This window comes from Eurosta solidaginis, chromosome 3 (assembly GCF_040869045.1).
Source record: "Eurosta solidaginis isolate ZX-2024a chromosome 3, ASM4086904v1, whole genome shotgun sequence".
NCBI classification, from domain to species: domain Eukaryota; kingdom Metazoa; phylum Arthropoda; class Insecta; order Diptera; family Tephritidae; genus Eurosta; species Eurosta solidaginis.
The window spans coordinates 273,294,396-273,309,804 of NC_090321.1; the positions used below are offsets into that span (position 1 = coordinate 273,294,396).

General features: G+C 34.6%; 1 protein-coding gene across 1 annotated transcript in view; it reads left to right on the forward strand.

Annotated features, from left to right (window-relative positions):
• Elk (Eag-like K[+] channel) overlaps positions 1-15,409 on the forward strand; it is a 410,371-nt gene that overhangs the window by 355,047 nt on the left and 39,915 nt on the right. The window contains exons 12-13 of the mRNA XM_067777239.1: positions 11,154-11,333; positions 11,898-12,016. Of these exons, the coding sequence (XP_067633340.1) occupies positions 11,154-11,333; positions 11,898-12,016 (299 nt within the window). The remainder of the gene's footprint in view (positions 1-11,153; positions 11,334-11,897; positions 12,017-15,409) is intronic.

A 15,409-nucleotide genomic window follows, 5' to 3' on the forward strand; every position in this document is an offset into this window, starting at 1 on the left:
TATTTGTTACACATATAGTAATAGGAGTAACGTTCCTGCAAAATTTCATCATGATATCTTCAACGACTGCCAAATTACAGCTTGCAAAACTTTTAAATTACCTTCTTTTAAAAGTGGGCGGTGCCACGCCCATTGCCCAAAATTTTACTAACTTTCTATTCTGCATCATAAGTTCAACCCACTTACCAAGTTTCATTGCTCTATCCGTCTTTGGTAATGAATTATCGCTATTTTTGAATTTTTTCGAAATTTTCGAAATCGAAAAAGTGGACGTAGTTATGGTTCGATTTCGTTCATTTTAAATAGTGATCTGACGTGAGTACCCAGGAATCTACACGCCAAATTTCATCAAGATACCTTGAAATTTACCGAAGTTATCGTGTTAACGGACAGACGGACGGACGGACGGACATGGCTAAATGAATTTATTTTTTCACCCAGATAATTTTGATCATTGTCTCGATTAGTTTATGCCGTTACGGATTACCGTTATGCGATCAAAATTAATATACTCTGTGAGCTTTGCTCAGCTGAGTATAATTAATGCTTACATACAATTGAAAAACGTACACAAATATTCATATGAAACATTTTATATCTTCTTCAAAGAAAAATTTGCATAAATTTGTAAGTAAGCAATATGTTAATTTATGTGTCGTGGAGGAAGCGAAAGCTTACAAGAAATTTCCCAAGCAGGCAAATAGTTCCGTCATAAAGTTCTATATGAAAGAGCTGCGAAACAAATTAACACGCACAAGTTCTAGTACATCAATATAACCCGGTATATAAATGTGTATTTCTGTGTGAAGGAAATAATACGTGTAGATTCCCTATATGCTACAGGTTCCTCGTCGAATTTCTATGTTGTGCACATAAAACGTATGCGTACATGTTTGTGTATACTAATGCATTTGTATTAGTAATATGTTTGCTGACATTGAGCTGTTGCTTTGTAATGATTTTTTGAAGAAAACAACTTCTTGCTGTCATGGCTTAAGGCATTCGCCATTATTTGGACTGCAACATTTTGTGACAAAGTTGTAAAAATAAAAGCAGATTATAGAATAAGCTTAGCACTTGTTTTACTGAAAACAGATGTAATCGAAAGTTTCGTGGGATAATTTGAAGTACCCAACAAACATTCGGAGTCCAAAAAAAGAAAATATACAAAATCATTTACACTCATCATGAGCTCATATATGCTAGTTGCTAATATCCGCCCCCAAGTTTAAAGATTATGTTGAGAGGCTTTCGGACAATTTTTAAAATTTTTTTTTTGATCCTTCGAAATACAGCCGAAAAGGTTTTCTCGTTGTAACTTGGTTATTTGGCGTCCGATTTTTAAAATTGATGTGTCATTATTTGGGCCTTGAGAAACTTAACATTTCCACTTAATGTCATTTTAAGCTATGAAGTTGTTTTCACATGATTAGGTCAGCTAACAAAGTTGTACCCCCCCTAAAGTATCCTTTTTTCCTTACTTAAAAATTCAAGAAAATCTTGCTTTCAAACCATATTACTAAAATATATCACTTTCAATATTTATTACAACGGTTATTTTACCTGATTCTTATTATATTTTTATATAATTTGCTGAACTCGTTAACAAAAAAAAAAAAAAAAAATAAAAAAAAAATTCGAAATGTAGAATTTCGAAGTTCGAAAACCGATATCTATTTTTTGGAGGCTAACTTCGAAAAACGGAGATAGTGCTTTGTTTACTTAGGCCTCAATCTTTACAAAAAACTGGATTTTGCCTAATACCCAGAAAAAAAGTTGATTTTGTCGCATAGTGTTACTATTATAAATACGAAACCACAGGTTCGACTCACTTTTTTATTTTGACTTCCCGTATTTATGATATTTGGCATATCTTTATTAACTTTGCAATAAATATTGAAAGTGCTATAGCTTCTTTGTTTATTATTTTATTAATATGGTTTGAAAGCAACATTTTCTTGAATTTTTAAGTACTTTCGTTGGTAAGAAAAAAAGGATAATTTAGGGGGGGAGGGGGGGGGGGGGGGGTACAACATTGCTAGCTGACCTAATCATGTGAAAACAAATTCATAGCTTAAAAGGACATTTAGCGGAAATGTGAAGTAACTCAAGGCCCAAGTAATGTCGATTTTTAAAATCGGTGGTCAAATAACCTTGTTACAACGAAAAAACCTTTTCGGCTTTCAAGATAATCTTTAAATTTAGGGGCCGACATTTGCAATTTTCTTTTTTGTGTGGGGACCAAACCAGTCTAGTATTTCCTTTCTTGGGATGATGGTCTGATATAAGCCTGTTTTCATATAATTTAAGAGTCTAAAAATAGTCATACATGAAGCTGATTGGCCCCATAAACAGATTATTTTCTTTACTTATCGGAGTCTGAAAGCTTTATGGCCAATGGCATATTTGACGTAGAAATTTTTCAAGCATTTGCTAATAGGTGCCCCCGTAAATTCAGATAACAAAAATTCAGAAACACATTTTTCAGAAAACAATAGTCAGATATATTTTTTTTTCATAAAGAAAAAATTTAGAGGGTTCTGACTAATGGTTTCTGAAAAAATGTGTTTCCGAATTTTTGTTTTCTGTATTTATCAGGGGAACCATGAACGTATGATATTTGTGTAAAAACTCTTAAAATAAACATATTACGAAAGCAGTTTGTATGCTTTATCCATCACAAGGACATACAGATTTCAGTGCAGTCAGCGCTAATTAGAGACAGAGGGTTCGACGTGCCTGGCAATGAATAATGCGGAGGTCGCACATGCAAAATGCCCAAAATACCTACACTTATAAAATGCAGAGACCCCAGTGGCAATATAAAAAACAAACAGCAGGGAAAGTTTTAACAAAAGCAATAATCTTTTTCTGAGTGACCGGAAGCGAAGTCCATCATTTTTGAAAAATTTTAGAATTTCTCTTCCGGAAATATACGAAAAATAAAAAAAATATAAGGCGCGATAACCCCCGAAGAGATCTAAGGACGAGCTTCCCCTACAAATGGGCCAGACGGGACCTACATGTTTTATGCCGACTCTGAACGGCGCCTGCAAGGCAGATGAGTTTTCACTGAGAGCAGAAATACACTCGGAGCGCTTGCCAAACACTGCCGAGGGGCGACCCCGCTTAGAAAAATTTTGTTCTAATTGAAAAATCTATTTCTAAAATTTTGATGTTGCTTTGCGCGGGGTGTGAACCCAGGGCATACGGTGTGGTAGGCGGAGCATGCTACAATCACACCACGGTGGCCGCCGGAGATATATACCTAGTTTAATAATTTTCATAATTTTCGGTTGCTCAAAATTTTATGAAATTTGAGTCATACATGGTTATATATCTGCGGTTGATATTTTTCACATATTTCAGACTCATATCGGATTCCTAAACTCTTAGCACTCCTAGAATGTTTGAGGGGTATTAGTTGTCATCGAAGTCAACGAAAGCTCACATGTATTTCGACAGATATGTATATCACTTTTGACGCACACATATTTTAAATCGTAAAGATCTTTGTCTATATAGTTATACTTGATTTCACTAAGTAAAAAGGGACGGCAGTGCTTATCATACTAAAGAAATCGGCTGGTAATTGGGTGCAATTGCCTTTGCCGTTTATTTTGATTTAAGAGACTACTAAAAAGACGAAGAAGATAGGAGGTAGTTAGTTGCACATCACGATAGGAATCAATATAGGACATTAAAGTTTTATTTGTCAAAATGTTGTAATTTTTATTTTCGTTTGCAACCTTAAATTCCAACATCTCAAAATCCCACTGAGTTCTCAATGGTAATATCGAAATAATCGGGTGTATAAGATATGAAATATAATGAACAGGTGTACATATCCAAGCGATTTATAAGATACATAAAAAATAGGTAGGTACTTTGTGTGCAAAGTTTAATGATTTTTGTGGTGTACATGAAATATCTATGATAATGAACTACTTATATCAACAATATATGACGTAAATATTTGTTTAAATTTGAAACTTCTAGCTGTTAAAAAGGGGGCAGAAATGATAGGTTATATGGGGTATATATTATATATACCACTGATCCCTATAATTTTTTCAGACAACAATATATGCTATATAAGAAAGAATATGGTGAAATTTGAAGGTCCTAGCTGTTAAAATGGGATAGAAATTACGAAAAGTTTCTTATTTGAACAATCGGTTGTATGGGATACATACTATATGTACCGCCGATCTCTATGACTTTTTCAGACAACAATATATACTATACACGTAAGCATTTGGTGAAATTTGAAGTTCCTAGCTGTTAAAATGGGGCTGAAATTACAAAAAAAAGTATATATATGGGGTATTTCATCCCATTTCGACCAATTTTGAACCCGACCCCTTTAGAATTGGCTGAGTGTTTTTCTTCTTTTTCTAGCTTACGAAAGACGTTTTTCAGAATTTTTTCAAATTTTTTCATCCAACTCAAAAAAAGTTATGAATTTATAAAAAAACACCGTTTTTGTTTTCAAAATGCTATAACTTTTTCAAAAATTGACCGTTTGGGATCTTTTTCTTTTTAAATTTATTTTTAAATGTACTTTTCGGAAAAAATACAAAAAAAATGTTTAAAGTTATTTTTTTAATTTTTCAGTTTTTCGAGATTTTTCGAATTTCGCCATTTTTTTTCTAATAAAAAACTTCAATCGATTCTGCAATCATCCCCACTAATCCCGGAGTGGGCCGATTTTTTATATTTTTTTTTTTTTTTATTTAATTGAAAAAATAAATTCAAAAATAAAATTTTTTTTTTATCAGTTTTATTTATATAACAAAAAAAGTAAGAAAATAATTTTTGAGTATTCTTTTCTTTATATATTATGGTAATCTACGATTAAATTACATGTTTACTGTGTCAGTCATTAATCCTGGTTATTTTAACATTTTACATAAAAGATCCCAAACGGTCAATTTTGAAAAAGTTATAGCATTTTGAAAACAAAAACGGTGTTTTTTTTATAAATTCATAACTTTTTTTGAGTTGGATGAAAAAATTTGAAAAAATTCTGAAAAACGTCTTTCGTAAGCTAGAAAAAGAAGTAAAACTTTCAGCCAATTCTAAAGGGGTCGGGTTCAAAATTGGTCGAAATGGGATGGAATACCCCATATATACCATATATGACACCATATATATACTATATATACCACCGATCTTTATGATTTTTTCAGATAACAATATATGCTATACACGTAAGCAATTCGCTGAAATTTGAAGCCTCTAGCTCTTAAACTAAGGCAGTAATTACGAAAAGTTTCGTATCTGAACAATCGGATGTGGGGACATATACTATATATACGACCGATCCCACACATTTTTTCAGACACCAATATGTGCAATATACGAAAGAATATGGTGAAGTTCGAAGCTACAAGCTGATAAATTGAAGAATATATAACAAAAATCATCATTTCTCAAAAATCGGTTGTATGGGGGGATATATGATATAGTGGTGCGATCCGGCCGGTTCCGGCAAATGTCTAATCAGACACCTAAATATACCCGCTCACGAAATTTTATCAAGATGTCTCAAAAATTGAGGTACTAATTTGCTTACAAACAGACAGACGGACAGACGGGTATAGCTAAATCAACTCAGCTCTTCATCCTGATCATTTCGGAAGACTTATTGGTGGGTCTGTCTCTTCTCCTTTAGGGACTTACAATTTTGAGATTCGTGAAAAACTTAATATAAAATTTCATTTTCGTATAAGGTACAAAAACAAAGCACGCGGTTTTTTTGTAACTCTCTGTCAAATTATTATCGTTTCTATAGCTAGAGCTTGAGCCTTTGATGCTGATGGGTGTCATACAAGTGCGTATGTAAAAAAAGCGGTCTTGATAATACATGGGGCTATTTACATGTGTAGTTCGTTTTTCTAAAAAAATCATTGTTGACATTGATTTGTTTATTTTTTTTCCTCTATCAAAGCAACTGTCAGAGTTTTTCTTTTGGCTTACGTAAATTGGTATTCTTAAGCTATGGCCTTACACAGACAGTTATGAACCTACGTGATGTCGACATATTTTTGGATTTCTATTGAGCATTATAAAAATATTCTATTTAATGAATTTTTGGTTTAAAACAAAACAAACAATTTTTTTAAGCGAATTAGGGGGCTTAGAATATACATAAGCCAGGTATGCCTGTCTTAAATACCAAAATAATTCAAGTGGTTGTGTAGCGCAATACTTCCAAGGGGTTGTCAGCACAATTTGTAGTTTCTCCAACTCAATTGTCAACCTCACCTATCGGTTTCGATTCCTGTTTCTTTAGCTGGCGAGCCTCTCATAAAACTAGATGTGGAACGCAGTTTGGCCTAGACGGCTCAATGTGGTCATACTAAATCTGCCGTTCTAATAAAGAATGAAGATATATGCATTTTTTTTAGGAATGGTTTATGACAAAAGCCTCAAACACATTCTTTTTTAAGGAGGCAGAAATCGTTCCTGAGATGTTCGGGCTTGTTTCTTAATGGTTTCTGTTACCGAATAATGCACCGCATCTGTAACCAGTAAAGAACCAACAATATCAATAACACTCCTGAAAAATTTCAGGGAGTGTCTTTATCGACATCGAATTGCAACTGTAAGCGAATATATTTTTGTTGGGAAGCGTTTCATGGCAGAGTTTTTGCCAAACTTTATAAGCTGCTCTTTTTAATAAGATCTATTCTTGGTTCCTCAGCTGTCATTCAACTCTCACTGCGATCTTTTGTTTAACATAATTTAAACTTTTCTATGCTTTTCTCAAATGTTTGAATATATATATCAGACCTGTTATATAATGATTACTAATGGTAATGATAATGGCGGCCACCGTGGTGTGATGGTAGCGTGCTCCGCCTATCACACCGTATGCCCTGGGTTCAACTCCCGGGCAAAGCAACATCAAAATTTTAGAAATAATGTTTTTCAATTATAAGAAAATTTTTCTAAGCGGGGTCGCCCCTCGGCAGTGTTTGGCAAGCGCTCCGGGTGTATTTCTGCCATGAAAAGCTCTCAGTGAAAACTCATCTGCCTTGCAGATGCCGTTCGGAGTCGGCATAAAACCTGTAGGTCCCGTCCGGCCAATTTGTAGGGAAAATCAAGAGGAGCACGACGCAAATTGGAAGAGAAGCTCGGCCTTAGATCTCTTCGGAGGTTATCGGGCCTTACATTTATTTTTTTTTTTTTATTTAATGGTAATGATAGGCGTTCCATTGATTATTTTCTTTAAACACCATTTAATGATTACTTGCCATTATTTTCTATTTTTAATGATTACTTTTCAATTGATTAAAAAAATAATCACAAAAAAAAAAAAAAAATCTAAAGTAATCAAAAATCAAAGAGAAATCAAAAATAATCAAAAGTAATTGATTATTTTTGATTTTTTTAAATTTCTTTGATTATTTTTCCACTTTGTTGAAAGAAAAATTCTCGTTTGTTGCATGCACGGGATAATTTCTACATACAAGTACAAGTACATACAAGTACGATGCAATAGTAAATCGTAAGAGCTTATCCAGCCGAATATATACATGCAACATATAGGCGAATGGTTTATGAGCGTTGATCTAAACATATTCTCCAGTATACATACATGTGCATGTTTTACCATAATCGTTATATAAAATAATGTGGGATCAAAAACGGTGCAATTGTCGACTCGGAAACCCCTTCCTTGTCCACAGTGGCGTTAAAATATTCAATCATGGTGTCATGGTGAGGGTCGTAACCGTACACATTTCTATGTTCTAACAGAAGCTCTGGTCGCCAGAATAGTTTATTGGTGTGCATGCTTAAATAAACTTCATGTTGTAAATGCAAACAGTGGGCGAAACATCAGCCCATACCTCTGACCGCCAGTAATTGGCGGCGAAGTTTCCTTCCCACCTAAAAATCGAAACCTTAACTTCGAATTGCGCTTCTTTCCATATGTCCACTGTCGCAGACGTCATAAGTCCCTATTGTCTTTCTGCCATACCCCGTCTATCGCACTTCCTATTAAGTGGTTATATAGGTCTGTGCGTTCATGAACACGTCAACCAACCGAAATAGGATCTGCTGAAAGAGTTCTCAGGTACATGTAGGTACATTAATCGTTATCCTTTAACTCATGATCGTTGGAAACTTTGCCGTGATTGTTACCAAAAAAAAGAGTTCCCATTCGAGACTTGTTACATTTTCTATTGTGAGGGCACTTTATGTGGCAGGTTCAAAGCCTGGCGCAAAGCCCACTTATGGCATTTTAATTTTAGTCACCTTTCACTACAAGCATGTTTACTGCGGCTATATTTTAAGCCTGTAAGAAGGCAGGAAAGCAATAACAAAAAAGTTTGTTCGTGGTGCGATAACCTCCCAAGAGATTTTAGGCCGAGCTTCTCTTCCAATTTGCGTCGTACTCCTCTTGCTTTTCCCTAAAAATTGGCCCAACGGGACTTACATGTTTTATCCGATTCCGAACGGCATCTGCAAGGCAGACGAGCTTTCACTGAGAGCTTTTCATGGCAGAAATACACTCGCAGCGCTTGCCAAACACTGCCGAGGGGCGACCCCGCTTAGAAAAATTTTCTTCTGATTGAAAAACCTTATTTCTAAAATTTTGATGTCGCTTTGCCCGGGGTGTGAACCCAGGGCATACGGTGTGATAGGCGAAGCACGCTGCCATCACACCACGGTGGCAACGTACTACCACTGTTAAATTTATACAATGCTTGAAAAAATTAAAAGCGAGGAAAGTGCAAAAAGGACAGCTCTTCTATTTCAATTCTGCCGAGGGACGACACGGCGTATACGTTACGTGAATTATTCCCATAACGAATATTTTGAATGTGAGTCTGAAGCAGTGGTTGGAAAATTTTTAAATGCAAGTGTATTCGTGCGAGCTACACCATAAGCATCCCCGTAGGAAATTAAAGTTAAAAGGGCAAGGTGTATGTATTAAAAACAGTTTTATCATACTCTTTGGAAAATCTGATTTTCAAAAATATATTGAAACCATATATGTAATACTGCTATATTGCTACAAAAGGCTAGGTACATTCCCAAACATCAAATTGCCGATATATGGCTGTTTAAACGTTTTTGTTTTTGTATTGAATAATCGAATGTACCTAAATTTTAATTTTTTCTTATTACACTTATGCTGCTACAATCACAAAAATTGTATAGGCTGTCTTGTTTTGATTTCGAATTCAAAACACATTGCGAGCATTTTCTATTGGCAATATAGGATTATTACATATATGATTGAAAAATTCCCAAGTCCCTTAATTCATCTAGTTGTAGTCGCTTTGAAGGGTATCCGATAATTTTGTATGTAATGCACTTGAAACTTGAATTGCCAAAGCGGGTTGACACGGCAAATAACACGAAAATAGTGCCGATCACTACACACCATATCTGCTAAACTTATAAGGGTGTTGCAATCAGGGGGATGAAAAGTGTTTAAAAAATATGTGGCTGACTTAAAAAAAAACATAAAGATTAATTCATGTTCATGTTTTGACTATTTTGCTAAGTTATTTTAATTTAAACATTCTATAGTATTTTTTGTAGAGAAGACGTTCAAGTTTAAAAAAAAACAAATTTATATATGTTTGTTTAATGGTGTGTTCAGTTTATACTTATATTTAAGAATTCGTGAGCTTAACACCGGCTTATAATAATTAAATTTCAATTATTACGTTTTTTCTAAGAGTAACTGAAAAGAAAGAAACATTTACTGGCATATTGCGATGGATCCGAGCCCGAGTTGGCAAAGTTTCTCATTCTCAACGAAGAAGAACTTTACAAAAACAAATCTACATGGCACACAAATCAATATAGAGACAAAATGTCTCCATTGTGTTGTTAGTGTAGAAATGAGAAAACCTGAATTAAGCATGCAAACAAATACCAGCAGGATGGCCTAGTGGTTAAAGGCTACTGCAGTTTCACCATGTGATTCACGGTTCGAATCCCGGTGAAACCTTTGATAACATTACAAAATTGCCTGATGATGATTACGTTGGCGGTTTTCGAAATGGTCCATCGCAATATGCCAGTAAATGTTTCTTTCTTTTCAGTTTCTCTTAGAAAAAACATAATAATTGAAATTCAATTATTATAAGCCGGTGTTAAGCTCATGAATTCTGAAATATAAGTACAAACAAATTTCATTGATTACGTATAACAAATCTAAAAATTCACCCTTAACATGTTTAGACCATGAGTTAATAACGAAAATTCTGTCTCAACAGTTACGTTTCCCTATCATAATATTTCTCACAGGGAATCTTCACATCTGTGCTAACAATTGAACGATGGAGAGCAAGAGTATGTGTGAAATAAATCTGGCCCAATTGAGCGTGCCTATCACTGGTCTGAAGTCACTTTTCTATAGTTATTTCAAATATGTTTGTGTTTGTGTTTCAATACTCTGTCACATGCGTGTATAAAATTTTGTATAAGTATCTGAATGATAGATAACTTGCTGATAGTGTGCCATTGTTAAATTCCAATTACATAAGAAAATTCACCAGAATATCAATTGCTATTTATTATATATCTTAGTCACATGCGATAGTATTTACTAAAATACAAGATCAATATGTTTTTATAGAAGAAAATTTATTGCATTTGTAAGGCGTCCTTTGTGACAATTTAATTCAATAGAAAACATATTGAGCTGACCAACAATTTATTCGGTTTTCATCAACAAGTTGAAAGCCTGGTTGAATCTGTTACTTGTAAATCTCTCTTAAACTACCTTTTTTCAAAATTTGCTTCAAATTTCGTAGTGATATTACTTTTTTCTGAAGTTCAGTGTAAGAAGAGACGGAGTTATAAAAATATTTAAGTGTTTAATTCCCAACATAGATCTGACTGCCAAGGAATAAGTAACTGTCAGTTTGAAGGAAATAAGTACGTTCTTTTCCCATTTGAGAAAAAATTTTAAATTTTAAAATCGGAGCATTGTATAAGGTAGATAACACATCCGAAAAGTTCGGTCGCCGAGACTACAGTTGCCTTAACCGACTGATAATTGGTTGAATCTATCCATTTGTGTGCCATATATTGTGAAATTTAAAGGCTTACAATTAAACTTGCTTGCTTTTCTTTTTTAAATAATAAAAATCTTATCATAACATTTCTTTTTCCTTCAGGATGGATGCACGCATTATCAGAGCGCCTGAAAATTCCAGTTACTAATATAACAAATGCCGAGGCCTATTCAACTGCGCTATATTTCACCTTCACTAGCCTAACATCAGTGGGCTTCGGCAATGTGTCAGCGAATACAACTGCAGAGAAAGTATTTTCCATCATAATGATGCTAATTGGAGGTAAGTAAAAACAAATTTATAATAACATTATTACACGGTATTGTTTATAAAATTCAAGGTTTGATTCGAGCTCAAGGCCAGAAAAATAATTTTTTTTCTAACTGAAAAATTATATTTTGTTTATGGAATAATAAGTAGAAAATTTTTCAGATAACCTGCTACAGCTGGGCAGATAGATCCATTTCGAAGGGTGCTAAACCTTCATCATCAGTACGCTTTAGGCACGCTGCGCTAACCATTTAGCTATTGTTCTGCTCTTTAGTTCGAATCGAACCTTGAATGATTTATCAATAGGCCGATAAAACAAAAACAATTGGAATTGTTTATTTTTTGAAATGTGTTTACCTATACATATATGTTCCCACAAATATATACATAAATGCATGTTGCAATATACATACATTAAAAATTTTTAATTGAACCATTTCACCAGGGAAATTTAAATTATTTTACGCTTGAATATTTATATGACTAACGTTAAAGTCAGTGATTAAATTGTAATTAACAGCGATTTTCTTTTCTTTTTTTCTCGTTCATTTGCTTTTTCTACGCGTTCTCCCGCAGCATTAATGCACGCTGTCGTATTTGGTAATGTGACGGCGATAATCCAACGAATGTATTCGCGCCGCTCCTTGTACGAGAGCAAATGGCGGGATTTAAAGGATTTTATAGCGCTGCATCAGGTGAGTGGTGCATAATTTACAGTTATTCTGTTGGAGTATTTATGTATAAATGAAGGCGTGCATGAAAGAAGAAGATTTTAAGATCGCGGGTTCGAATCGAGCTCAAGGCCTAACAATAATTATTTTATCATTAATATTGTTTTGATAATTTTTTTCTCAAATGAAAGACTTTTTAAAATTAGAATAGAAGAAACTGCTGAAATAGCTGAATGGTTACAGCAGCGGTGCCTAAAAGTTGCCGATGAAGGAATTTAGTAGTTCCAGAAATGGATCTATACAACGAGCTTTGGAAGTTCTCTAAATTTTTTCTTTCTTCTATCCTAATTTTAAAAAATTTCTTCATTTATGCAAACATTTATTATAAAAACAAGGAAAGGTGTCTAAGTTCGGGTGCAACCAAACATTTTATACTCAGCGTGAGCTTCATTTGCACATCTCATTTCAGATAAATTACTTTTCTACATAACACGTGGCACCGCCCTTTTTAAAGAAAAATGTGTCCTTTTTTCCTCTTACAGTAAAACTTGATAAGTGCGCGTCTCGGGAACTCCAATCCTGCTGCTTTAAAAAACACCCTAAACCAAAACAACTATAGGAGAATCCCTCTTAGCTACTTTTCTACTTGTTTTCACATTGATATGGCTTAATTTAAGTTTTTAGTTTAAGTTCAAATATTTGTATGCATGTCGAAACTGACTGTCAATACTTATTCATTGTTGTGCTAAAAAAAATTTCTATATCTTATTGTGATAATTTTAAATCCTGAATAAATCTAATAATATAATAAAAAAGGTGTTAAAATATACCAATCAGAACGAAAATCTCCAAACCAAATTTGACAAAGGACGACAGAAAATTGTTGCAACACACACCAATTAACCAATCTATCGGAAAATCAACACAACAAAACGAACTGTGAACTCTGTTTTTCTGCGGTAGATTTCGCGAGTCTAAACACCATTTCGTGCGGTTTTTATACTCATTATGTGGTTTTTATACTCAGTTGAGCTCACAGAGTATATTAACTTTGATTGGATAACGGTTGTGTGTACAGGTATAAAGGAATCGAGACAGATATAGACTTCCATATATCAAAATCATCAGTATTGAAAAAAAATTTGATTAAGCCATGTCCGTCCGTCCGTCCGTTAACACGATAACTTGAGTAAATTTTGAGATATCTTGTAGAAATATGGTACGTCGATTCCTGAGTACTCATCTCAGATCGCTATTTAAAATTAACGATATCGAACTATAACCACGTCCGCTTTTTCGATATCGAAAATTTCGAAAAATCGAAAAAGAGCGATAATTCATTATTAAAGACCGATAAACCGATGAAACTTGGTAGATGAGTTGAGCTTATGATGCAGAATAGAAAATTAATAAAATTTTGGACAGTGGGCGTGGCACCGCCCACTTTGAAAAGAGGGTAATTTAAAATTTTTGCAAGCTGTAATTCGGCAGTCGTTGAAGATATCATTATGAAATTTGGCAGGAACATTACTACTATTACTATATGTATGCATAATAAAAATTAGCAAAATCCGAGAACGACCATGCCCACTTAAAAAAAAAAAATTGTTTTAAAGTCAAATTTTAACAAAAAATTTAATATCTTTACAGTATATAAGTAAATTATGTCAACATTCAACTCCAGTAATGATATGGTGCAACAAAATACAAAAAAAAAAGAAAATTTCAAAATGGGCGCGGCTCCGCCCTTTTTCATTTAATTCGTCTAGGATACTTTTAATGCCATAAGTCGAACAAAAATATACCAATCCTTGTGAAATTTGGTAGGAGCTTAGATTCTAGGACGGTAACTGTTTTCTGTGAAAAAGGGCGAAATCGATTGAAGCCACGCCCAGTTTTTATACACAGCCGATCGTCTGTCCTTCCGCTCGGCCGCTAACACGATAACTTGAGCAAAAATCGATATATCTTTACTAAACTCAGTTCACGTATTTATCTGAACTCACTTTGTATTAGTATAAAAAATGGCCGAAATCCGACTATGACCTCGCCCACTTTTTCGATATCAAAAATTACGAAAAATGTAAAAAATTCCATAAATCTATATCCTTGAAATCTTGGCAGAAATACTGTTCGTGGTATTATATATATAAATAAATTAGCGGTATCCAACAGACGATGTTCTGGGTCACCCTGGTCCACATTTTCGTCGATATCTGGAAAACGCCTTCACATATACAACTACTACCACTCCCTTTTAAAACCCTCATTAATACCTTTCATTTGATACCCATATCGTACAAACACATTCTAGAGTCACCACTGGTCCACCTTTATGGCGATATCTCGAAAAGGCGTCCACCTATAGAACTAAGCCCCACGTCCTTTTAAAATACTCATTGACACCTTTCATTTGATACCCATATCGTACAAACCAATTCTAGAGTCAACCCTGATCCACCTTTATGGCGATATCTCGAAAAGGCGACCACCTATAGAACTATGGCCCACTCCCTCATAAAATACTCTTTAATACCTTTCGTTTGATACACATGTCATAAAACACATTCCAGGGTCACCCTCGGTTCATTTTCCTACATGGTTATTTTCCCTTATCTTGTCACCATAGCTCTCAGCTGAGTATGTAATATTCGGCTGCACCCGAACTTAACCTTCCTTACTTGTTTTTTTGTTTTGTTTCGGGCCAAGTAAATGCGTTCATGTCTTCTGTGTATCCAGCTGAGAAAAAACCATAGAATATTTCAAGTTTGAAAACTTCACCGCAAAAAACATAGCATAGGTTGACACCGAGAAATTACCAGTTTGTTACTTTAACTGGCGGCCACCGTGGTGTGATGGTAGCGTGCTCCGCCGACCACACCGAATGCCCTGGGTTCACACCCCGGGCAAAGCAACATAAAAACTTTAGAAATAAGGTTTTTCAATTAGAAGAAAATTTTTCTGAGCGGGGTCGCCCCTCGGCAGTGTTTGGCAAGCGTTCCGAGTGTATTTCTGCTCTCAGTGAAAACTAATCTGCCTTGCAGATGCCGTTCGGGGTCGGCATAAAACATGTAGGTCCCGTCCTGCCAATTTGTAGGAAAAATCAAAAGGAGCACGACGCAAATTGGAAGAGAAGCTCGGCCTAAAATATCTTCGGAGTTTATCGCGCCTTACATTTATTTATTTTTACTTTAATTGTGATTTTCTTGATTCGCAGGCCCTCTGAAACTTTATTGGTTAGATTACCAGGATGCCAACACTGATAGTAGCTTCTGGTGACGCACGGTAGATATAGTGGGAATGATGAAAGCCTTTCTTGATGGTAACGTTGAAAGGAGGACAACTCGCCTTGATTTTGTATAACATTGCTGTGCTTATTTTCCATAAAAAGTATGCCTTTGATTACGTCTAAAGTGT